Here is a 26419-nt window from a genome sequence, read left to right on the forward strand (position 1 = left end):
CCAAATCATACACATTCAAATGACAAAAAAAAACCCAACCCAAAACCAAACCACAACAATCCCAAACCAACAAAAGAAACACAGACACAAAAGAAGGAGACAAAGCAGTTGTGTACACATGAAGTGGCCAAATCTCTGAGGGGTGTGTATCAAAAAAATGAGATCTCTCTTCCAAAGTTTAAGCTTAAAGGACTAGAGAGTGATGTGCTTTAGCTTGTGGAGATCCTTGTTGTCAGCGCCTGCTTTCTACAGTGACAATACCAAAAGAAACCTGAAAATTTCACAAGCTCTGAAAAATACATGACCTGACTATCCCCCTTCTAATCTCTTGGAATAATTGCTGCAGAGTTGGTGGAAGATGCAAATGAAGGTCAGGACAATTTCAGTGCAAAACAGCTTGATATAAACATATTGCCCTGTTTCAGCACTCCCATTAAATACTGTTGATAGTAGCATTCTGTGTTAGATACACATCCGATAAAAGTGACACTACTCCATGTAACAGGGTAGAAATTGGGTTGCTTTTTATCTTTTCTAAATAGTCTTCTATTAAAGCACTTAATAGACACAGTGCTGTAAAAATATCACCTTTTCAAAATGGGAAAAATGAGATTAACTATTTTAGTTCATGTATCTTTAATAAGGCCATTCATTTCCGTGCTGCTGTTTGTCCTCATGCTGCAGAGCAACCGCAGGAGCTGTCATTACCGATCAATGTCCCTGAGCCCTGCAGCCAAGTGCTTTGATAACCCATCACGCTGGCACAATGGAAATAGTGTCCTTCAGACTTGGATCAATATTTTTATCAATTATGTGCCTGCAGCTGATTAGAGTGAACAGAAACGTGATCTGCATCACTGAAATTGAGACTGGTTTTGAGATTTTTCTGACCCTTCTTGGTTAATCTAAAACAGTATTCTTCAAAATGTCTTTGTGTTTTATTTCCTTTATGCAGCATGGGGTGTTCAATTTTTTTTCATTTTGTAGCTGTTGAGACTGAACATAATACCCTTCTTATTTCAGATTGTATTCTGCTGAGACTTCAGCACTGATTTAGTATCACTTACTGATTATAGGAGGCTATAAAAAACAGTCAAGTCACTGCAGGTTACTGGTGTTAAATATTGCTGTGAACAAGCTGGTTCAAGTAGTATTTGTGGATGATTCTTTCATACCAGTATTTTTTATTCCACAGGATAAGACAATCCAGAGTAAACTGTTACGCCTGAGGTACACTTAGTAATATCGTGGGTTGGGTTTTGTCTGTGAGCAGACACTTGTGCATTTCCTAGGCTGCTCTGCTCTGCAGTAGTCTAATAGCTATACAACTAATGCACAATTTCTCTTCCTCTGTGGCTGAAGTTAGCTTGTAACTTGATACGCATAAGAGGGCACTTAAGAGGGAAATGGAGAAGGTGATGATCAGTAGAGCAAAGCTGCAGGGGCCACTGAGGGCACAGATAGGAGAGAGCTGAGCTAGAGTGAATTCTTACACAAAGGAAGCAGGTGTTGGGAGATGTGTGAAGGGCAGGCTGAAAACTCACCTGAGGTGATAGGGCTTGGGAAACTGTCATGTAGGATGTATACTAGCTGTGCTCCACTTGCTTTTCCTGTGTAGGACCTTTCCCACATGCCAGTTTTGACAAACTCTTAGTTGCCTCCAAGACACCGACACTTCTAATAAATTCACTTGATGCTGGCTGCTGTGCTCAGAGATGTTGTGAGGGGGTGACTGAAAGATGAATGGTCAGATAGATGATAAATTTATGTGGAATGTCTCTTTAGGAGAGGGACAGAGTACATTAATGTGACAATAGGAAGCCCTTATGCAAGGCAAAGTCTGCCCAGTGCCTGGCAACAGTATTTAGTCCTTTCCCAGTTCATGCTTATGCAATTGAAGAGACAGTGTGAATCAGATGAAGGTGTTTGAATCAGAAGTACCTAAACCTCCCCCTCTTGAGGAAACAGGTTCACTATAAAGAACATCCTGAGAAGATCCTCCTTCACTGTAGTGCTAGAACAAATAATTTAAAAATCCTTACCTTAGCCTGCTCAAGATACTTGTATATAAGTGTCGTTTCTGTTAATATCAGAAGACACGAATTCCTTTTGTCCTTATACGTAATCTTGACAAAGCGGGTCAGGATGATAATTTTTGTACAAATGTCAAGTGAAGTTTTAGGGATTTTTTTATTTGTACTGTGGCATTGGAACAGCTGAGTAACAGCTCTCTGGTCCTGTGCTGGTTGGTCTCATAGAGTGAGTCCACTGCAAACCGCCAGTGCGCGGCTGTTGCCCACTCTACTTAAAGAGGATCACCCGGGTTCAAGTGTGTGTGGGGAAAGTCTGGTTGATCTGATTTAGCCGTAGTCACACAAGGAATATGAAGCTGACTTCAGAAAATTCAGTCAGCAATTCCTGGCATTTCTAACAAAGAACTGTTCAGATCATGTTCTTAGGCACAGCTTGCTTTCATCTCTGGCAGGGCAGATTCCTAATGCAGATGAGGAAGTTTTGAATTGTAATGTGCAATTGAAGGTTGAAGCACTAAATTCCTAGGTTGCTTATTTTGACCCGGTAATCCTATAAGCATTTGATTTTTCTATGATTTGGCTTTGTGTAATAAAATACACTCTTGACTTACCTTAGGTAACTATGTTTTTCCATAGTGAAGACAAGGCAAGAACAAAATTTTTGACAGCCATTTTACTGCTTAAGTACTATTGCTTTTGATTCATGGCTAATTTGTCTATAAGGGTGTGTGTGACCTATGTATTTTTGAGTTTAGTAAATGCTATGTGGAGTCAAATTTGAACAAGTGTTGTCACCTCCGCTTAATATCCTTCTTGTTTAGATGTTAATGGGTTTCTTTAAATGGTGGCTATCTGTAATATGTTTTGGAATTTAGGTTTATTTAGAGAAAAAAATTATGAAAAGGGACGAGCCTTTGAGAAGTTTCACTTTATGTTCCCCCTGTATTTGAGCATTCTGTATAATTTTAATTGCGAAATAAAACCTCAGAAAGTAGAACCAATGGAATGTCTTGGCAGGAAACCACATATATTTGGGATTCTGAAATGCTACTAGTGCCAGGTGTGCCAGTGCAGGGAACACTTTTGTATTCCTTGAAACAAAACCTTTGTCAAGGGCATTTTGATGTCATTGTTTTGAATCTGACTGTCCTCTGACAATAACTATTTGTGCAAAGGAGAATTCTACAAGATGCTGTGTTGGATGGCAGTCATGCAGTTCCTGTGAAGTCATGTAATTAGCTTGTATTTTCTCAGTCACTGTCAAAAGTAATCCAGAGTCTGATGCTAACGTTAAACACAAGGTGAGAATTACTAGTTTCACATGGAATACATAAACTGGAAGAAAATACATTATGCATGTCTCCAGATTGCTTCCAAATCTTTTCTAGTTGTAACATCACAAAAGCATGTTTTCCATTAAACTAATTTCTAAACTCTGGAGAGTTAGGTAGGATCTATCTTACTTGGGGTCTGTAGCACTGAACAGGTTTCATACTAGAAACTCTGCAGTTCTACCATAAAACAAATACATATTTGTTCTGTTGTTAGTAATTGGAGTTAAATGCTGAGTATAATTACATCAAGTGTGGAGATGTGATAGGGTCAGAATTTGTTCAGAAATTCATGGTTTTGGAGTTTGCTTTGTGTTTTGTAGAAATCCACCACAGTAGTGTTTGTGTCTGTCTGCCTTATGTTTCCCAGATTTCTACTATTTGAAAAACTGAAGTTGTAGGCTTTTGTGGTTATCTATGCTTTGAATAATTCCAGTTAATGAATGTCTATCAACTTTTTTTTTTCAGTCACCCAGCATGGGCACCCTGATGGGGGTGTATTTACCATGCATGCAGAATATCTTTGGGGTTATTCTCTTCCTTCGGCTGACTTGGATGGTAGGAATGGCTGGAGTTCTTCAGTCCTTCCTGATTGTATTACTTTGCTGCTGTTGTGTAAGTATATAGGTAAAATAATGCGTGTGACATAACCTCTGTGGAGCTATTGAGAAACTTGAAGAGGCTGCATTATAGATACATATGTAAAGAAAAGCCAGATTTATGCTAGACACTGTTGTTATGTTTGTAGCCATGGGATTTTTTTTTTCCCTTTTTCTTTTTCCTTTCCTCCCTAGTATTTCTAAACTGACAAACTGTATCAGATATAGATAACAGTCTTTAAAATGATGTTTGTTCAGCAAACAGCTGTTTTCTGTGCCTGTCCCGGGTCATGGCTGCCGGCTTTGCTGGACTAGCCTTTGTTGGAATTTCAGCTCTGCAGATGGAGGGACACCTGCATTCTTTTATCTTGCTTTGTCTGCAGATGCCCATTAGTTGACCTGATAAAGCAGTTGTCATCTCTCAAGCAAAAGCCTCAACAGCTTGATGATTAAATTCCTGCTACCCTTGTTTTCTTTCAGATAATGACCTGTCAAGGCAAAATAAATAGAAATATTGTATCATATGTGCAGTGGCTGCTTTGCTCTATCACTCTGTCAAGAAATAAGTGATGTTTTAAAAAAATGTTGACATAATTGCTTCTTTTTCCTTGTTTTCCCCAGACTATGCTGACAACCATATCAATGAGTGCTATTGCCACAAATGGTGTTGTTCCAGGTAAGTGCAGTTAGCAAACTTTTCATTTGTGGTTAAGGTAAAAACAAAAAAAAGAAGTTGCTATAAGCTGTTAACGTGATTTTATTTTAGATAAATTTGCTTGAGCCAGGATACAAAGTCTGAATTCATGTCTAGTATTTCTTCTTGGTATCAATTAAGCTAAAGATTAATTTATTTGATTTTTAGCTACCCCTGTACTAACAAAAAGATACTTCAATTGAGCCCCCCAAAAAGTAGATACACAGTGTATAATTTTGTTGAATTCTTGTTGTGAATATTTTACAATTAATAACAATAAATAAATGATCATTTTACTCTTAATTTTCTTGTTTCATAGCTGGCGGCTCCTATTTCATGATATCCAGGTCATTAGGCCCAGAGTTTGGTGGAGCTGTAGGGCTGTGCTTTTATTTGGGAACAACATTTGCAGGAGCAATGTATATCCTTGGTGCCATTGAGATTTTATTGGTGAGTAGTACTGGAATAGTCCTGCCTTTAAGACAAGTAGCATATAGAAAATACCGCAGCATTCAGGTCCTGTATTCATATACACATTTACAGGTCGAGACCAGAAGGTCTCCAGTTTCTCAGTGTCCAATTCTGTACCGCTAGTGCTTCCCTTTGGAAGGTGCACACTGTGGGTATCCAGAATGGAAGCTCTCCTGAAAACATGGGTGGAAGTATGCCTTAGAGACACATGCTCATAATTGATAAAGTTGGCTCAGTTGTGCTACTGAAATAGAATGGGCCATTATCACTTGACTTTTGCTATAAATTGAAGATTCTTGGTGAAGAGCATGTGGCAGATTGGAAAGGGATTTACATTTCTCATGTAAGATACAAGATCACTACAGCAATGTAGACAGAGTTCTGTTCCTGTGTTCCTTCATCTTGCTTTCTTCTTGTTTCAGACATATATTGTACCACAAGCAGCAATTTTTCATCCATCTGGTGCCCATGATGCATCCAGTGCTATGCTAAACAACATGAGGGTGTATGGCACTGTATTCCTCATCCTAATGGCAGTGGTGGTCTTTGTAGGCGTGAAATATGTTAACAAATTTGCTTCCCTCTTCTTGGCCTGCGTGGTAATATCTATATTGTCCATTTATGCCGGAGCTATCAAGTCCATCTTTGATCCACCTGAATTCCCGTGAGTAATATTTCTGGATGGGAGTATAGCTTTGCCTACAGGTCTGCAAGGTGGGGCTCAATGGAAGTTACTTACAACTTGTGCCTAACACATTATCAAAGCTGCCTTTTTAGTGAATTACTTCAGATTTTTTTTTAGCTGTCTATAGTGATAGTCTTCCACATGCAGAGCTCATGGAATAGAATTTTCTTAGGGTAAAATGAATGCAGTACTACATTCTTCAACTGTTTCAGTAGAGTGAAGCCTCGTGGTGGGTATACAGATTGATGGAGGGTGACGTTTCTCTGCTTCCTGCAAAGACAATGCAGTATCTTGGCCTTCAGCTGTTGAGTTAAATTTTAGCAAGAATTTTGCTGGGTTATGTGTGGCAGTTAGCAGGAAGCACTTTGGCAGGTCCATTTTCCTCAGGCCAGTCAGACATGATGTGCTGCCTTCGTGGTTGGAAGCTGTGGCGGTGTGATGCAGCTGCTCGATGAGAAATAGGGCATCTCTCAGGAATGTGGGAGGTGTGATGGTGGGGCCGTGCTGAGGCTCCAGCAAAGCTTCCCCTCGGAGTGAGAACAGATTAGTCTGCGGTGTGAGTAGCCCTGCTCTGAACACAACACATGTTCCTTGACGTGTTGGCAGTTAAACATGTAATACAGTTTTTTAAACCCAGAGCTGGAGCAGCGATAATGTGGATATGTGTATTTTACCAGCAGTGCAAACACTATTTCCTGATACTGCTGACAAGAGATGAATGGAATGGAAATAGAGGAGTTGAGTCTGCATAATTATTCACATCTTAAAACGTTGTGACCATAACTAAGTACTTGCAACCCTCAAGTGCTCCCTTTAGATATTTAAGGCCCAATGATTATAATGTTTTAAAACAGTGGCAGGTTTACAGCAGTAAAAATAAAACAGTGTTTCTACCTCCCCCTCATTATCTCTTGGATTGTTCTTGAATGTTCTCTCTATCTTTCTTCCTTGGGCTGTACTCCTTTTTCTTTTGCTGAAGTAACTAGATACTGTATTTGTTTTTATATCTGGAGGGGAAGGCTTTTCTGAAGTTACAGTTCACAAGCCTGCAAACCCTACAAAAATGGCCCTGTCTCTTCCATTTTCCTGGCTTTAGTGATTGATAATACCTGTGAAACTATTAAACTTATTAAAATGGAAGAGAGAATTATTTTTTTTCTTTTTCCCCTGGGAGTGTTTTCTGGCACTGGGAAGAGAAGCCGAGTGAATTGTTAGGGCAGCAAGCTGCTATGTTGTATCACCGTGTCTTGTGGAACCATCTTTGGAAGAGTGGATTAAAAATTTTAAGTGCTGGAATAAACTATATTTGTGGTTTGGCGAAACACAACAGGCACTGGAGGGTTATGCAGTTATGCATAGTATCTTCTGGCAAGAAGAACCTTTGCTTAATGTGATAGAAATGTACGTTCCTAATTCTGAACCTAAACTGTCAGGGGTCATTTGAGTGCTGTTATACAGAAGCTGTGATCATGAGATACCAAATATCTTTAGATGTTCTAAATCCGTAGTAATTTGCATGCTAGTATTCTTCAGATCTCTTCCACTCCAGTAGTTCTGTTTAACTGTGGGGGGGGAAAAAAGGTGACCTAATCTTTCTCTTTGATTGTTTAAGGTAAATGTAGCAAATTCAATAAATCACACTGATGTAGCTTTTTATACCTCTCAAAATTGTCGGAAAAGTAGCTTTATACTTCTGACCCTTAAAGGAAATGGGTACACAGTTTTTCTTGTGCTACCACCATCTTTTTGAAGCTGAGAAATGATGTAGCAGACTAGAGCCACTTGAAATTTCTGTTGTATGAAAGAAGAATTATGGGGAAGGGCGGATTTCATTTTCCCGGTACTGTATAATAACACTGTTTTCCATGTTTCCCTTCCAGGATTTGCATGTTGGGCAACAGGACTTTGTCAAGAGATCAGTTTGATGTTTGTGCCAAAACCATAGTTAAGGATAACATTACTGTGGCTTCGAAGCTTTGGGAGCTCTTCTGCCACAGTACGAACTTAACCACTGAGAACTGTGATGAATATTTCCTAATGAACAATGTCTCTGAGATAGCAGGAATTCCAGGAGCTGCTAGTGGCATTTTAAAAGGTATGATAGAATATTTTTTTTCCCTTAAAGAGGAGGCATGCTGGGCAATTGAAATGGGTTGAACTGTTCCCTGCTGGTTAAGAAAGAGGGGCTGAAGAAATGTAATTACAATAAAGAAAATTATCTTCAATAAAGAAAACCAAGTCTTATAATCTTTTAAAAGAGTACATGGCACTTCTGTCCTGATACAGTACTTGTCTGCTGTAAAATTGATTAAATGTGCCTTGTACATCACATAATTTCAGCAGAAAGTGAGCTGTAATTATAAGATGTACTAACAAGAGGAAGTTGTTAATTTTTTTCAGAACTCTGTGTAGCTATGAGACTCCATTTTAGACAGGTTAAGATTAGATTCTGGAAGGTAAGAGTATTTGTATAAAAATAGCATACCTCCTTCTTTGCCCACTCCTGAATATAATAGAGAAGTGTTAATTATTGAAATGAACTCCAGAGAATAGTTGCTTTGTGCAGGTGCTGAGTGCCTAAGGTTCCTGTTTTCACAGAAACCAGTAGTCTAGTTTCTAAAATGGACTCAGCATTTATTGGTGGTATTTCAAATGCCAACTGTGTAAATCTGTAATTCTTCCACTGACAAAAGAGCAAATCCATTTATATCTAGAAAGCTGGTCAGTATTGCTGCTTTGGATTCTCTGAGCTACTATGTGTGGGTATGGTTCATTAAAAATAGTCAGTGTATTTCTTGGGGTATGAAGTTAAAATAATGTTACATTTAATAATATTAAAGGATAAAAACTGCTTAGACTTCTGTAGGCTATTCATACATATTGATTGGTTTTGTTACTGATTCCCCTGAAAGTAGGAAACATAAATTTTCTTTCATGTAACTTGTATATTTCTCTATTTGTGTTGATTGATGAATTGCATGAATTGCTTTTGTAATCTTCAGTTGTAGAACCATTATAATGAGAATAGGTTTGAATTGAAACATGCTTTTCATTTCCATGGTGTGATAATAACACTGAAGACAACTTATGGAGCAATTATATGGAGAAAGGAGAGATATTGGAGAAAGCACATCACCCATCTGTTGATGTAGCAGGCCAGAAGAACAGCCTCCATCTATATGTGCTTTCAGATATAGCTACTTCGTTCATGGTGCTGGTTGGCATCTTCTTCCCTTCCGTGACTGGTGAGAATGGTGGGATGAGAGGGCACCTTGGGTCTCTGAACTTTTTTCTCTCCCACAATCTTACATGCAAAATGTATTTGCAGGTATCATGGCTGGTTCGAACAGATCAGGGGACCTCAAAGATGCACAGAAATCCATTCCTGTTGGAACAATTCTTGCGATTGTCACCACATCACTAGTCTGTATCCTTTTAGATGTAGTAGAGTCCTGGCATGTTGTGACTCAGATGAATGTCTGCATATCTGATTTTTGGGACTGCTTTCAGGTGCCTAAATTAACGGTGTGAGTATGATAGGTCAGTGGAAAAAAACCCAAACCAGTCCTTGAGTTGAAGGCACTGGAATTATTATCCTGATGTTTTCCATTTCACTTGTTTTTTTTTTATTTGTTTGGTTTTTGGTTTTGCATCTCTATTGCTTTTCTTTGCTACGCAGTGGTCCATAGCTTTTCAGGCTACTGGAGTACAGATATATATGGATTTTCCTAGGATGTAGTGAACATTTAGATGAGGAAAGGCTTTAAATAGGAGAGATCATACATTTCAGTTCCTTTAAAAAACCAAGCCTTTAGTTTGAGTGACGTTAAGGATTATAGGCATTCTTGAACATTTTAGGGCAAGATAAACTGGAGTTAGAAATTAGACTAAGTGTGGTTTTTTTGCAGCGGGGAAAGGTTTAGGTGTAGAGTCACCTGCTCACCAGTACCAATAAATTTATGTATTTTTTTGAAGTCAGTGAAACAAGATCATCTTGTATCAGCTTTCAGGACTGTATTTATTTATTTATTTGTTTGTTTGTTTGTTTGTTTGTTTTCCCTTGATTTTTAACACATTGATCTGATTTAATGCTATTCCATGATTGTTAGACATATCCCCAGCTGGCAGGCGTGGAGGTGTTACAAAGTCTGTGCTCAGTAGTGAGCTCTGCGTAGCTGTGAGTAACTTGCTGTTTCCTGCTGGTTTCCACTGAGACTGGAGCGCCTAATTTGCAGAAAATGAGGATGTTCCTCATACCAGATTTCTAGGTGCTGAGTGTGTGTTCAGAGGAACAGCCTTTGGCCCAGTTCAAGTTGCCAGGTTTTGTATGTGGTTAAACTCTTCAGGGTTTAGGACCACAGGAGCTTTGCTTGGGAAAGGCTTTCTTAATCTCTTCTTTCCTGCTAGAGAAGAGATGAAGCCAAGGTCTTTCAGCTTCATCTAGCTGTTGGTGTCCTAAGCTATAATTTATCAACACAGGAGATTTAAAAAAAAAAAGAAAGAAAATGAAAAGGAAAATAATATGAACAAGGACTTCAAAACTTTTTTTTAAGAGCTTTCTGAGTAAATGCCACATGAAGGGCACCTGGCCAAGATGGTGACTCTCCTGGAAATTCTCCTGGTTTGAACAGTTTTTTTGCCAAGACTTGCTGAGCTGTAAATCAGGATCCCAGCTCACTTGTCCTGGCTTCTTAGGAGCACAGCCTTTTCCAGATGCTACTTTGAGACCTGACCCTGTAGCAAGAAGTCTGCATTTCCTATGAACGTCATACGTATTAAAACAGGTCGCAGATGTAACCCCCAACTCCAGTGTTAGAATATTTGCAACTCAAAATTTACTTCGTGGTAGGTGACTTTATACATCGGTACTATTACGCCACCCAGTGGGAGGTTTACTCCATAATTTTTAGGAGTGCTCAATCTTGCCCCTTTTATTACTCTTTGCAATTTAAAGTTGCATTTCAGGGGTAGAGGGTAGAGTTTAGGATTTAACTAGTCATGTAAACTTAAATCACAAAATCAAAAGCGTTATTGGAATGTCAGATCCAAAAAAGCTGAAGTATTGTGTCCTCCCCAATGTAGTAATAGTATAGTTTAATAACAAACCCAATATTCACAGACTTACTGGTGATGCGAATGCTATCAACGACCACAGAATGAGGAAGTGCAAGATAATGGTTTGCTATGTGTTAAAAATATCTTCAGACACAGGAGGAGAGACAAAAGAAAGATACTTTAATATCAGTTTCTATTCTATACCAGCAGATTAAATTGACATTTACATATAAAAATATTTCCTTTGAAGTATCTCCTTTATTGTAACATTTAAAACTATCTTTTTAAAAAATTGAAAGTTAAAATAGTAACTTTATCACTTTAACATTAGCAGGTATGTATGAGTAGTGAAACATCAGTTTACTCACCAGCTTTACCATGTACTTATGGAGATGCTGGAGTGTGAATGCCGTAGGATGGAGGCACTTTGAGAATACTGAACTTTCCACAATGCTTTCTACGGTTGCTTGTGTCTGCTGTGTCTAAATAAATCCTATTTCCTTAGCACACTCTGTATTCAAGACTTCAGTTGCGTATTACTATTTGGAGCCTGCATAGAAGGTGTAGTCCTAAGAGATAAGTAAGTTTTACAGCTTTAATGCTCTCCTTTTTTGCAGGGAAGGTATGTTCTTTCCCATTCTTTCCCATCTTGACCCCCCCCCCCTTTTTTTTTTTTTTTTGGCTTTTACTTTTGGATGCCTTTTAAAGCATATTTGTATGTAAATCATAAACAATTCTTTGGGAAGCTTTTTGTATTTGATTTGATATTTTCTGGCATGGCTCCCTCAGATTTTCTGTCCCATCTCTTAATTCATCCACCCCACCCCTAATCCATAATCTATTTTGTCTTGTGTTGACGTACCCTTTTCAGTTTCCAGCGCTACTTGTTCAAAGATCAGATCCCTAACAGTAAGATTTCTACTTTTTCTTTCTCTTTCCTAGAGAAGCAAGATACAAACCAACAAAAATTATTTTTCTCTTTTCCTGTTTTTTCTTTTTTCTTCTCCAGATGAACCTTTATTTTTTTTCTTGTTTGTTGTCCTCTTTTTTTTTTTAATTATTGACTTTGCCAAAATTACTTTGTGCAGACTGCTTTCTGGCTTCGTTGCCATCTGAGGTACTACTGCTGATTTTTTTGTAAAAGTTCTGGTGACATCAATAGTGTATGCCAAATAGCTGGAATGATTTCAGCCTACAGCATGTTAGCAAATAACTTGAAAAGTTGCTCTTACCTTTCTTGTGCTTGCTGACCACAGTCCCCTAAGTCAATGACAAGTATAACGTACATTCCCTGATGTCTGCCAAAGAAAAATCTTAGAAGACAGGCAGATAGCACACACCTATAGCTGTAAATGTTGTGTTGATCATAGTGGTATTGACAGGAAGAAGTATTCCTCGTAGCATTTGTGATTATTTTCTTTCATAGAAGCCCAATCAGACATCTGTAACTGGACAAAGTTTGGTTATTTCTGCCCTCGGATTATTAGTTATCAAACGTTTCTGTCTGTAAACCCAACAACAGTGTTCCCAGTAATAGAGTCTACAAGTGCTTTTTCTGAAAACTTCTCTCACATTGTTGGACTCTTCCCAGTGGACAAGCAATGAAGTGCTTGTGAATATAGCTGGGGAAAAAAAAAAAAACAAAGCAACAAACCAAACCAAGCAAGCAACCAAAAAACCCCCAGTCTTCTGTAGGGATGTCTGATACTGGATTGTGTTGGGTAAAACACCCATTAAAAACCATTAAACTTATTTTTTAAACTTAAAACATTAAATCTATTTTTTTTTTGTGAAGGACTGCATCCTCTTAGGTAAAAGTAGAAAATAATGTTGTGATAATACATAAGAGTTTTATAATGTACATCATCACAAGAAAGCTTTCAAATTGCTGAAATCATGTGGCAGACACTTTCTATCTGTGTATTAAAAGTAGTTCAGATTGTTTATTTCTTCCTCTATTTCTTAATCAAGAAGACAGATAATATTTAATATTTAAATGGCATCATAAAACAGACTGAGACAACCAAGTGTGAGTGTCAGAATACTCCTCTGAATAGGAACGTCTTGCTGTTCCTCTCTGCAGGTACGGCGACGCAGTGAACAAGAACTTGGTGGTGGGCACCCTCTCGTGGCCCTCGCCGTGGGTCATTGTGATAGGATCCTTCTTCTCTACCTGCGGAGCAGGGTTACAGAGCCTTACCGGAGCGCCCCGGCTGCTGCAGGCCATAGCGAAGGACAACATCATTCCTTTCCTCTGGGTTCGTACATGCTAAATAAACTCCACCAAACCCCCCCAAAAAGCCTGTGAAAAAAAGGTATTCTGTACATAGTAACTAACCAGCTATTAGACTTTCTGTGCTTGGAAATCAGATTGATTTTCCCTAGTTTGCCCAGCATTGAAGTGAAGGTCAATATTTTTATTTGAATGCTTTGTTTTCTGTTGTTAAAAACTAGGAATATATTTAAAGGAATTTGGATAGACATGTATGGTAACTTTATGAAGAAGTCTAACATCTAAAGGAAGCAGAAAAAGCCATTAGAATAATTTGACTCCTTGCTCTAGAGGAAGTAGTATGTAGGAAAGTTACTATTGTTTTTTAAAATGTAATTATTTTTTTTCTTTTCATTTTATAACCTTACAAAATACTTGGAAGATATGCTTAATGTTTCTGTTTCTTCAGGTTTTTGGTCATGGAAAAGCTAATGGTGAACCGACATGGGCTCTTCTGTTAACAGCATTAATTGCTGAGCTGGGAATCCTCATTGCTTCGCTTGACATGGTGGCTCCAATTCTCTCAATGTAAGAAACGGGGTGGTTGCTATTTAAGGAGCAGGGGGGAAAGAATGACGATCTCTTTAGTTTTTCTAATTTGATTGTCTTTCAGAACCCTGTCTTACACTGATAAGGCAAATTACTGGAGCCCGAGATCCACTCTTATTATTTCTATGAGTTCTCTGGCTTCAGGCTCTGCATATAAATCTGTTTAATTCTGCTCTGGATTTTTCTGTGAAAAAGTGTTTTTGCATATAACTAGATTTTTTATTTTCTTTTGGAAAATGTGATGCGGATAGATCTAACTTGATCCAATGAAAAAACTCTTTTGTCTATTTTATACTAATAGTTCAGGCTAATAAAAATCAGAGGGATAGTCACACATGACGGTGCAGCCATATTCTGTGAGTGTAAGTCATTCATGTGATTATAATATGTGCCAGAATCTACAAATGTGTGTGCTAAAAAGTTTTGCACTTCTTTTGCTTCTGCAGGTTTTTCTTGATGTGTTACCTCTTTGTTAATCTAGCATGTGCAGTACAGACACTTCTTAGAACTCCAAACTGGCGGCCCCGATTTAAATACTATCACTGGTAAGCAGAAGGCCAGCATGCTCAACACCTAGTCTCTGATCTGCTGTGTGGGGCTTGGAAGAACCCTCTCGGCGAGGGTTGTGGGCATGTTTTATTTCTCTGGATATCTGTTCAAGACGGGCATGTCGATGTAATATTCATAGTGGACCAGACCCAGCTATTTAATGGCATGAGCATTTCATTCCAGCGACAGGATGCTAAAACTGTTGAGGTCTGGGGGGATTCATTAGAAGCTTTATTTTCACTGCCAGTTCAGAATAGGCAATTTAAAGAAAAAAGAGCAAGAGAGTAAGTGACTTGTTTTTAAGCTTTTCTACCCAACTACTCACTAATATCTTTCCCTTTTTGTTTTAGGGCCCTCTCATTTTTAGGCATGAGTATTTGCCTGGCACTGATGTTCATTTCATCTTGGTATTATGCTTTGGTAGCTATGCTTATTGCAGGCATGATTTACAAGTACATTGAATACCAAGGGTAAGTAATAACTGGATAGAAAAGGGTAGGAAGGAGATTGAGTCCATTTTTTTGTGAATTATCTCTAGCCTTCACATTTGGAGAATGACCTGTCCAGAGATACGACTTAGAGGGCTTCCCTTATTAGTTAATTTTTTTCATTGTTTTACTGTGTCAGTGCTAAACAAAAGCTCCAGAGTGCATTGTTGTTAAGCTTCTAAAGGTGTTTGGTGAAACTTGAGACACACAGGAAGCAGAAACCCAGGTTGGGCTATCCTTCTGCTGTCACACACAATTACTTCAGGCCCAAAACAGCTGAAGGCAGCCGTATTATTCCAGTTTATCTGGTGCAAAGGTCTGTCTAGATCAGTCCTTGAAAAGCTAAATCTGCAGGTTAGATTGCCTGAGATGGTTAATGTCTGATGGAGTCAGGCTGTAGTATGGCTGTGTAACTTAACTTTAACAAATCAGCTATAGAAGTGCCAGAGGTTTGTTTATGCTTGGGAAGCATTTTCTGTAGTGGAGTGTTGGTGACAAATTAAACACAGAAGGGTGGTTTTGTGGTATAAATTTGACTGAAACATTTGCATTTCTCTCATGTGATACATGGTAGGAATTACATACATGTACAAATTATACATAGCATGCATTGCATGTATATTTATCAAATTAAACTCATTAGGTAAGGATTTCTCTTTAGCATGACTGTAAGTGTGCAATTAGATGTTCATGAAACCGTATATTGGCTGAATTCTGTGTTCTTTGCAGTGCGGAGAAGGAATGGGGTGATGGTATCCGAGGTCTGTCACTCAGTGCAGCAAGATATGCCTTACTCAGGCTGGAGGAGGGCCCTCCACACACAAAGAACTGGAGGTACTCATTGTGGACTGATAAAATGCACTGCCGTGATTATCTACTTACACTTAAGGAATTAAACTGGACTACAAACAAGATGCTTTTGGTCTGTGTGAATGAATTTGAATGCCCAGAATATTTAAAAAAAAAAAAAAAGTTGACTCCATAGTAAGCTGCCCTGTCACTTCCCAAGCCCTGTATGAGCAGAACTTTAGTGTCCTTTGGATCTTTAATTGGGCTCTGAATTGATGAATTCAGAAGTGGAACTTGGGGAAATGGTGGAGATCTCTGAGTGCAGAGGTCCAGAGGCCAATGGTAGTTTGCACTGGGGGCACAAAGAAGTCACTGCTGTCATTCCAGGATTAAAAACCAGACAGCGGGCAACATTTCTTTCTCTGGCTTTGTGTGTTGAAGACCAATGAATTGGGCAAGAACCTTCCTCTTGATTATGCATTGCACAGCTCTTACACTCTGAACAGGAGGACTGAGAATCTACCAAAGAGAGTTTTATAAGTCTTTTTATACTTACTCAACCATAGCTTAAGAGCGAAAATAACTTAATTGATGTGTAGCAATACCTTAATGGACAGAAAGCAGGTGGGATTTGTGTTTAGAAGAAAATATTCATTATTTCCCAACTCTTTGGCACAAGTATCCAGATAGATCTACAAGGGCAGCCTTACCGTATGCACACAGTGTCTGCCTGGATAGTACTTAAAAGGGCCTTGAAAATCAACGATGTAAATAAAACACTAATTCAAGCCTCTTAAGCTAAGTATGTGAACAGGTTTTATGACTGTCAGAACAATGCAGCAGAAGAATTCCCTCGATGCTTCAGATCTGCTTTGAATCAAGAGAAAATAATAATTCAACCCTATCTAAGGTGTGAGATACAGAAAGAATGTACTGCTTCAGAGTTAATATTCAAACCAGTGAAAGTGATGAGAGAGGCAGCTTTTTTAGAAGTGTGTTAAAGAAATACATTCCCTTTTTTTTTTCTCCAGGCCTCAGTTGCTGGTGCTTCTGAAACTTGATGAAGATTTGCATGTAAAATATCCTAGATTGTTAACATTTGCATCCCAGCTGAAAGCTGGCAAAGGTTTGACTATCATAGGATCAGTGATCCAAGGGAATTTCTTGGAAACTTATGGAGAAGCCCAGGCTGCTGAACAGGTCAGTGTTTTAAACAAATTGCTAAAGTAAGGAGGAGTGAGTGGGCAGATATCTTAAAAGTTTTGTAGTCATACATGGAAAAAAAATGAAATAACGAGGCTTCCATGAAATACAGGACTAGTTGAGTAGTACCACAGCTGTTCAGTAAAAGGCTTGCAAAGATATTTTAGCTGTGAGTTGTGGCTTTGGAAATATAGTAAGGTCAATCCTTGCAAATTATGTCAGCAGCCTTACTGCATAAAACTGGCTTAATTTATAAGAAATAATTACTATGGCAGTTTATGTATGCTGATTAACAGAGGAAAGAGGACTATTTAGTTTTCTGAACATACCAAGAAACACTTCAGTAACTCAATTTTTACAAACTTAGTAAATGTGCCATCTCTTTCAGTGCGGTGATAAAGTTATTACAAAAAGCATTAAAGGATGGTCCTGAAATTTGTTAATAAACCATTTCATCTTCCTCACTGTGTAAACACGACATCATAGCTCTGTTTACATCTGTATAGTATCAGCTAGCACATCACTGTTTTCTTCCACAGAGGCTTTTTATACAGTAAAACTGTTGTAAAAGGAAAACTAATTGATAGGCCTATGTGTTGACCAATTTTGTTTAGTTTTTAAACAAATAAAGGGTATGGTATCCTTGATATGTGTGGTAGGTTTGCTGCTTATATTTGTAAATTGAACATAATAAGACAGCGTGTTACATAGATATCTGAAACTGGGAATCTGAATGATGTTAGTTAATCTTGGGTTTAAAAAGGTGAATGTTTTAGGATTAGAAAATGGAAAGTGAGATAATAACACAGATATCACTACTACTGTGAATAAGAATCATAGCACAAACCAAAAAACCCTTATCTTAATGTGTTAGAAATCATTATGTTTGGAAGGGAACTATGTGTGTTTTAAACAAGTATTATTCATAATTAGTGGGTATTTTCTGTTTTATTACGGAAAGTGGATGAGCAGAACTTTGCCTTGAAATGTGTTTTACTTGTGGACATGTGAAGCAGGAGTTTATTTATCTATCATGCAATTACAATGTAGAGTTCCTTTTGGTTGTGAGGTCTTTCCTTGTCTGTCTTGCAGACTATTAAGAATATGATGGACATTGAGAAGGTAAAAGGATTTTGTCAAGTAGTTGTAGCCAATAAAGTTCGAGAAGGAATTGCCCACTTGATCCAGTCCTGTGGACTGGGCGGTATGAAACATAATACTGTGGTTTTGGGATGGCCGTATGGCTGGAGACAAAGTGAAGATCCAAGGTCATGGAAGACCTTTATAGGTGAGCTTTAAAATTTCTAGGTGATCAAACATCGTGAACAGAGGTGTTTATACACATGGTACACACAGGGGATTTTAACAGAATCCTTGTGAAATTGGTTTTGGGTTTTAGCCTGTTTTGTCTAGTATTGATAGTGAAGTAGATAACTTCTTGCAAAACTGCTCTATGTTGCAAATAATCACTTCTTGTAGTAGGTAAAAGACCTATGAAAGATCTTCAAAGATTAATCTAGCAGCTAAAATTCATCTGTTTAATGAATGTTTAAAAATTTACAGACCTGAGAGATACTGTTTTTATGGTAAACTATACTTTGTTTCCTAGATAATATCTGTCTTTTCAGCGGTCCTAACCTATCCATCTCTCTTCACTACTGGAGCTAACGCTCTCCTTGCCTATATCCCTGTCCTTCCCCTGTGCTCCGGTTACTTAACATGGTCAGATTAGAACAGAGCAGATGCTTTCTCCTCATTCGTAGCTTTGAAGATTGATGCTTTTATTTCAGACAGGAAATCATGCTTGTGTTGCTGTAAGTCTGCTTTATCCTAGCTTTGCTATTTGGTCTGACCTGTCTATACAAACCTTGCTATACATACTTTTCTTTATGGAAGCAATGACTTTTATGGTTTGCTGGCATTTGCTCAGTGAGTAACTTTTTCTTGTTTGCTTGTTTTGTTTTAGAACCATAAATCACTCTTGCAGAATTGGAAGTAACTGTTCGTTCTCCCCCTTTTTGGCAGGTACTGTTCGCTGCACGACTGCAGCCCATCTGGCTCTGCTGGTTCCCAAAAATGTGTCTTTCTACCCCAGCAACCATGAGCGTTACAATGAAGGCAACATTGATGTGTGGTGGATTGTGCACGATGGAGGCATGTTGATGTTGCTTCCTTTTCTTCTCAAACAGCACAAAGTAAGGAGCTAGCCAAAGAATCTTTGTCGCCCAACTACTTCTGTGTGCATTAGCTTAAAGAAACAAGGTCCAGTACTAGAGCCTGAACTGATAAACAGGAGTGGATATATTGATGAGTTTCTCTTTTGTAGAGCGGAATATTATTGGTTCAAATACTGAGAGTTTACCTTCCCTCACCAGGTTTGGAGAAAATGCAAAATGCGAATTTTTACTGTAGCTCAGATGGATGATAACAGCATCCAGATGAAGAAGGACTTGGCTACTTTCCTCTATCAACTCCGAATAGAGGCAGAGGTAGAAGTGGTAGAAATGGTAAGGGATTTGAGCTTGTTTTTTACTTTATGATGCAAATGGTGGTATTTGGTTATGACTTGATTACAAGCACAGTGTTTTTTTCTTATTTCTGCAGCACAATAGTGATATCTCAGCATATACTTACGAGAGAACTCTTATGATGGAGCAGAGATCTCAGATGCTGAGGCAAATGAGGCTGACAAAAACAGAGAGGGAGAGGGAGGTATGTCATTTGTGGTCGATTGTTGTGGGCTGCTAAGGTGGATGACATGAAGTGCCTTCCTAGTAGTGTGTTATATAACTGCTGCTTAAATTGAACTCCTGTGTTCTGAAGATGTAAGGAAATGCTGTTAGTGTAGCTTTTCTGTTTTCCAAAACTGCATGTAGTCATTGAAGAGCCTGGATGTACTTGCAAAACTGCGCTAGAAATTACTTGTTTTGGGGAAAGACAATGTCAGTATATATATGCTGTAGAAACAATCTGTGCGCTCCTCTTTGCAGTGTAAATGATACTCTATGACTTGAGGATGTAGAGTCTCAACTCTTTCTTGACCTTGGTTTGGCTTTACATGGGGTGCCCAGGGTTTGTCTCAATTCATAGTATATCCTGTTTTCCTACTGAAGATTTCGTTCCAGTTTGGACTGTTAGGACATGTAGCTATGAAAGGTGCAGATGATGTAATTTTTCTGCATGTGTTTTGTCCAACTGTTTTTGTTGTTGGTTTTGAGTCAGACTTGACCATTGTTTCAGACCATGTCATGATGTGAGCTAGACTGTCTTTTTTTTCTTGTATCTATCCAGGCCTCTGTTAGTCCAAATTCTGCATGGCTTACACCCATCAAAACATGGGGACTTACAAGAAAGCCGGAGAGGGACTTTTTATAAGGGCATGTAGTGACAGCACAAGGGGTAATGTCTTTAAACTGAAAGAGGGTAGATTTAGATTAGATATAAGGAAGAAATTCTTCCCTGTGCGGGGGGTGAGGCGCTGGCCCAGGGTGCCCAGAGCAGCTGTGGCTGCCCCCTCCCTGGAAGGGTTCAAGGCCAGGTTGGATGGGGTTGGGAGCACCCTGGGCTGGGGGAAGGGGGCCCTGCCTGGGGCAGGGGGGTGGGAACTGTATGATCTTTAAGACCCCTTCCAACCCAAACCATTCTGTGATTCTATGAAAATAGTTTAAAAGTCAGTTTGGTGTGTAAGATTATTGGCTAGGGCAGATGCCTGGTATCAGAACTGCCCTAAATGCTAAGTTGAGTGTACAAGATAAAGGATACAGAAAGTCTCTCACTGCTTAAACAGAACCAGAGAATGTAAAATAAAGTCTGTGGGTTCACCTTGTCATCTGTGTGCCCTCTAGGCTCAGCTGGTAAAGGACAGACATTCAATAGCACGTCTGGAGAGTCTTTACTCAGATGAAGAAGATGAGGCGGACCCAGTTCCTGAGAACATCCAGATGACCTGGACAAAAGAGAAATGTGACGCTGAGAAGCGGAACCGAGGCAGTGCTGTGGGAAGCTTCAGAGATCTCATCAGCATTAAGCCGTGAGTCTTGTCTAAGTCAACAGCTTGCATCTCCTGAAACCAGATGCGCTGTGCTTTTGTTATGTTTTGTCTCCTAATCCTTGGTTTAGACTTGCGCAATAAACATTGAGACCTGACTACTGAAAAGACAGCAGTTAGCCTCCTGAGAAATCTCTAACCAGTTAAATGTGGCACACATCCCTCAATATTTTACTCTGTATAGTCAAATTCTAAATCGGAGCTGACAAATCCTAGTATAACTTTCCTCTTGTCTCCCAAATACCTCAACAAAACACTCTATTAAAAACCAGACTGATAATTTCACTCGCTAATGTGTAGTGCGGATGCTTAACACAGCAAGGAAGAAGCTGTGGAGATGGTGACGAATGACTGCGATTAGAATATGCGTGTGATAAAACTCTCCAGGACAGACTTGCCATTGAAGGAGCACTGACACGTAACACCAGCCTTAGTATTACCGTGTGTGTGTGCCCCTTGAATAGCTAAAAGTAAAGCTCTCTCTGTATAAAAATGTGTGAGTCTCCTGTGACCTCTTTGATGTACTACATCTTACACAAAGAGTTCACTCAGTCAGTTTTACATACTTGGCAAAGTTCCCCATTTTTCTTCCTAATAAATCAGTGGGAATTCAAATCTGGTTTAGGCTGAATCATACTGTAGAAATTCTGCTCAATTTGGTGTTAACTACCTGTACTTTTTCCTCTTCCATGCTTTCAGAGAGTGGGAAAACTTGTAAGTTTGTTATTTAACTTGGAAGTACATTAAGATGGTTGAGAGGGAAGACTTCGTATTCTCAGCAAAAAGCAGGAAAACTACATGTAATTATGGAAGAAAAGAAAAGGAGTTAGAGTTGAGCAGTTTTAGCAGTGTTTTTAAAGGAAGCAGGATTAGCCACTTAAGCTAAGTATCATTATAAATAGCACATAAAAAACTACAAGAGTTGTCCTGACAAGAACTAAGTCAGGATAGAAAACAATTACAGGTCTGAACCTATTTTCTGAAGCAGAGTATGACACGTGAAGTAGGAAACATTACTTATTTAGAGAAGCTCTTGTTCCACAATACTGCTCTGATGTTATTTCTGGCAGTTTCTGGACACTAAACAAACCCTTTCTTATAGCCTGCACCTTCAAATCACTGGGGAGATGCCAATTCTAAATGTCACTTTAGAGAATACCAAACCTTTAGTTTTCAATTCCTTTTCCAAAACTATACATAGTTAATAACAGTGTGTTGCCTCTGGTGCTGGTTTCTTCCTCACTTCCTGTAAATATAATCTGGCCTCTGTGTTGTCCCTGGCTTGCTGAAGCTGACATGGTGAAGACAGAGGATGTCCTTGCTCTAAATTAGATAAGAACATGAAATAACAGCAAGGTAACTCACAGTGTAGATTGTGCTCTTAGTATAACAAACATTATTCTTACCATTGCATCTTCTATTTTCTGTCCGTGTAAAATATTTCTTTGCAAACCTAAATATTTGGAAGAGCAGTAAGGTTACTGAAGACTTTCACTCATAACACGTAAAGCTGAATTAACAAAACTATAGATTCATATTTGATCTGTTTCTAGTAATGCTGGTTTTTAATATATTACAATGAAGAAAAAAAGTGGAAAATCCTCAAAGCTGCAAATACATTCTCCTTCTGATAAATCTATTTCTGTATTCTTTTTCGTTTTACATTACCAAAATAATGGTTGATTTCTTGTAGGAAGGAAACATTCCCTGGCTTAAAATCCCCAAAGAATACTTTCCAGTTTTGTTCCTGCGTGAATCGGTGTTATTTTGTGATAGTATATTCTGAATAATGAATCCTGTTATCTCTCAGCCTGAATTCTTAAGGAGTAGAAGCTTATGAGATCATGCTGCATCTATTCCCTTCTCTCCCATAACTTTTGAACCAAGTGGCTACTCAAATTTGAAAGCATGATTGAGATTTTAAAGATCCTTTGGTCATGCTTGTTTCTTATAAACAGCCAGGCAGAGAGAGAGGTTGCTTAGTGTCAGCTGAAGGAAAGGTTAAAATCCTTATTATCCACCAGAAAAGCCCCATAAGCAGGCACACGTGCAGCCCCTTGGAGGCTGCGTGCCAGCCTACGAATCCGTAGGAATCCAGGCTTTCTTTGGAGATGTCAACTGCTGTTCAACCCAAAGCGACAAGCGCGCTCATGGGACGTGTGGACGGAGTGCGATGGGTCTCTGAGGAAGAGTTTTCCGGAGCTGCCTCCGGAGCGGTGCCTGGCCTGGGCTGCGGCGGGAGGGAGGGGATCGGGAGAGGGCTGCCCAGAGGGGAGGCCCTGTAGTCACCAGTGTCCACGGTCAAAGAGCACGTCCCCTTGTGCGTATCTGTTTTAACTTCGTATGCAAGACACAATCGTCTTTATAAAATACACGTCTGGAAGAGCAATATGACTTCAAAAACTCTGGAGACTTGACTCCAGGGATCTTCAAACCAACGGACTTAGCTGTACCTGAAGAACTCTGTGAAATCTCTTTTGTATCTTCATCATTAAGTTTGAAAAACCTTACTGTGTGTTGAGTTGCCATTTCGCAGGGTATTTAGGAGATTTAAGTTATGCTTTTAAGAGTTTTTTTAATCGTTCAGTTTTCAGGGGCACGTTTCTAACACTCAGTCTGAATGTGCTTCTTCTACAGGAACCAGTCTAATGTCCGAAGAATGCACACAGCAGTGAAGCTGAATGAAGTTATTGTAAATAGATCCCATGATGCCAGACTTGTTCTCCTCAACATGCCTGGTCCTCCAAAGAATACTGATGGTGATGAAAACTGTATCCTTTCAGGCAAGGCCTGGCCCACACAGAAGATCTTTCTTTAATCTGCGCTCTTGAATTCATTTTGCTCCAAATGCTGTCAAACTGTAATGTGTGACAAAAAATCCACTGAGTGGAGGGTACTGGCTCGTGGCCGTTATGTACTAACTGCTTAAAGTAAAAGTTGCCACTGGTTGCTCTGAAAGCCTTGTAGGTTTGAATTCAGTCTTGTCTAAATTCTTACTTGATTTTGTTTATTTATTTATTTACTAAATTAAATGTATTTAATTTAATTCTCATTAGTGGATGTAGCAGATGTCTAAGAAGGCATTCACAGCAGCCAGCGCTCTGGCAGAGCAATGTCTGAACCCGAGTGACCAGGAAGTCCTGAGGGAGAGGGCACATCTCGGGCTTAGCTCACACATCAGAATTTGGGAGCTTAGCTCCGACTGCAATGCTCTTGTAAGATTGAAATTCAAACCCACGGTGTTTTGGCACAGGGGTACTTGCACTGTGCCCCTATGCAGGGCCAGAGCTGAGGGCTGTGATCTGGTGGGCCTGTTGGTATGGCAGTTCTTTGTCCACGGCTGCTCTTCAGCCTTGGCTTGTACCATGAAATTAGCAAGCCTTCCACTGGCCCGTGCCAAAAAAAAAAAGTCACAAATCACAGACCAAATGATTATTTTCTCCTAAATCTGTATAGTAGTAATGGCTGTTTCACAACAGCCTGCTGGCCAAAGAAAGAATAAAAACATTCCTCTTAGCGTAAGGGGGTTTCAACCACAACTACTCAAGCTCAGGAGAGATTTTTGAACTTGAGGTTACGGGTGAGGATGCTTATTCCTGCACCTCTCCCTGGAGAGGCTGAACCACTGTGGCTGAAAGCCACTCGGTGTTCATGCAGAGCAGCTGGGAGGGAGTGTGACAGTGGCCTGGTGCCACCAGCACTGCTGAGGGGCTCAGCTTTGGGCAGCGACGGGTCCGTTCTGGAGCCGGCTGAAAGCGGCTCCGTGTGACGCGGGGCAGCCCCCGGCCTCGGCTCCCAGAGGATGGCCCTGCGGCCTCCCCGCTACCAAAACCTCCTGTCACAAACCCAATGCAGAGGCTAATCACTGTGTATTTTGGGTTTGGTGTTTCTTTTGTCCTTGACTTTACTGCAACAGATATGGAGTTTCTTGAAGTCCTGACTGAGGGTCTGGAGAGAGTATTGCTTGTTAGAGGCGGCGGCCGAGAAGTCATCACAATTTACTCCTGATTTAGTACAAGCTTCTAACGCTGGTCTACATTTATCTTCTTGGCGATAACGGACATTCCAGTTTTAAATGGAGAAGAAAAAAAGGTTTCTTTGCCTAACTTTCTCCTCATCCAGTCCTATTTGTTGTTTTTCCATTTGCAACATACATATCTTTTGAGATTGCAGTATTGTTACACCATCCAATTAGCAACATAAGTTAATTGTGAAGTTGCCACATTATTCAGTTTCTGCTTTGGTACTCCAGCATTTGTGCATGTAGTTTTAACACTAAACCTATTTTTAGTCAGCACTGCTCTGTGCAGTATTTTTAGTAACTGTATGTAAAGTTAGGACATGAAAGCCAGTTACTGTAAAAAGATTTTAAAAGCTTTTTATATTAGGTTTGGGGGATAGAATTACATTATATAGCAGCTAGTTTCTGCTGAAGTTCAGCTAAAAAGCATTTTCTAAGAGCACACTAAATTGTAAGAGAGTACTGAAAAAAGCTTTGTTTTTCTGGGTTTATTTCCAGAACTAAACTCTCAGTATTGGATAAGAATTTATACTTTTTAATACATTTATTGATAGAGATTTAAATAAATTATGTTGATATAGTTGAAATTATGTATGTAGCTTGCTACAAATTGTGTTGCTTCTGAGACTTTAGGTTCTGTGAGGCCAGATCCCTATTTATTTTTGTATTTATTTGTCAGAAATATTGGATACGCTGATGCAGACTGTTTAGGATAACAAAGATCTCACAATAAATTTTGACTCGTCAGTGGATTGAAGGACCAGTCCTGTGCAGTTCTTCCATGCTTTAAATTTCTTGCAGACCAGCCATCAAAGTACATTGAGCATGTTGGAGTCCCGTGTGTAGAGCCAGGTGCTATGCTGCACGCACAGCGATGGGATTGCACTTGCACAAGTACAGGGGACCTGCTGCTTCATTGTGTGCTTTATGCCCTAAGAAGAAAAGAAGACCTATATTAACCAATAAGTCTCTGGAGATTTTATCAAGCCCATTAAGTTGTACTTTATGTACAGAACATTCGTATTTTTTCAATAAAATGTTGCATACACTTTGAACCTATTCTCCGTTCTGTGTGCTATGGTGAATTCCCGAGGAGGAGCCTCTCTGCCCTTCCCTGCGCTGCGTGGCTGTGATGGGACGCCAGCGCCTCGCGGCGTGGGCCCCCTGGGCAGGGAACGGGGTGGGGACGTGCTGGTGCTGGCCCAAACGGCGCAAGTGCTGCGCGCGGGAGGTGCCAGCTGAGGCTTTCGAGCAGCCGGGTGGCGTGCCCGAGCGAGCCGGGGCGCCGGGCTCTGGAGTTACTACCATGTGTAACAGCCAGGCCCAACTCCGCACCTGTAGCCCCGGGAGCACACGCGAGCTGGTGCCCCTCAGGGTTGCCGGTCCCTGGGAAAGCAGAACTCCCCTGCAAGGGACACGTGTGAGCCGCCCTCCCCGGGCTGCAGCGGTAGTGTGGGAGGGAAGGTGGTGGGGACGGGCACGTTTCTCTAACCCTTGTGCCTTTGCTAGTTGGTGTACTAGTTCCGACAACCCTGTTGTGATAGCACTCCTGGTTGTTTCACTGATAAGGGCATGACCACTTTGCCTGAGCCAGAAATCTGAGAAACTACCCAGGGTTTTTATCTTGAAGAA

At 39.8% G+C, this 26419-nt stretch overlaps 1 protein-coding gene across 7 annotated transcripts in view; it reads left to right on the plus strand.

The window, feature by feature from the left end:
- The window catches only part of SLC12A4 (solute carrier family 12 member 4), a 51530-nt gene extending 25688 nt beyond the window's left edge, over nt 1-25842 (plus strand). For 3 of the 7 annotated variants that reach the window (XM_042797477.1, XM_042797481.1, XM_042797479.1), the window contains exons 4-25: nt 3833-3979; nt 4585-4639; nt 4977-5107; nt 5551-5792; nt 7694-7908; nt 8894-9058; nt 9142-9240; nt 11391-11448; nt 12952-13126; nt 13550-13668; nt 14136-14234; nt 14589-14708; nt 15456-15560; nt 16547-16715; nt 17811-18006; nt 18744-18913; nt 19094-19225; nt 19323-19430; nt 20564-20748; nt 21466-21480; nt 23404-23537; nt 24683-25842. In XM_042797477.1, coding sequence (XP_042653411.1) covers nt 3833-3979; nt 4585-4639; nt 4977-5107; nt 5551-5792; nt 7694-7908; nt 8894-9058; nt 9142-9240; nt 11391-11448; nt 12952-13126; nt 13550-13668; nt 14136-14234; nt 14589-14708; nt 15456-15560; nt 16547-16715; nt 17811-18006; nt 18744-18913; nt 19094-19225; nt 19323-19430; nt 20564-20748; nt 21466-21480; nt 23404-23537; nt 24683-24774 — 2931 coding nt within the window. In that variant the 3' untranslated portion in view covers nt 24775-25842. The remainder of the gene's footprint in view (nt 1-3832; nt 3980-4584; nt 4640-4976; nt 5108-5550; nt 5793-7693; nt 7909-8893; nt 9059-9141; nt 9241-11390; nt 11449-12951; nt 13127-13549; nt 13669-14135; nt 14235-14588; nt 14709-15455; nt 15561-16546; nt 16716-17810; nt 18007-18743; nt 18914-19093; nt 19226-19322; nt 19431-20563; nt 20749-21465; nt 21481-23403; nt 23538-24682) is intronic. The other 4 variants (XM_042797478.1, XM_042797480.1, XR_006165730.1 and 1 more) reach the window with 3 other exon arrangements.
- The last annotated feature ends 577 nt before the right edge of the window (nt 25843-26419 follow it).

Source organism: Tyto alba, unplaced genomic scaffold (assembly GCF_018691265.1).
Source record: "Tyto alba isolate M040663 unplaced genomic scaffold, T.alba_DEE_v4.0 Super-Scaffold_26, whole genome shotgun sequence".
NCBI classification, from domain to species: Eukaryota; Metazoa; Chordata; class Aves; order Strigiformes; family Tytonidae; genus Tyto; species Tyto alba.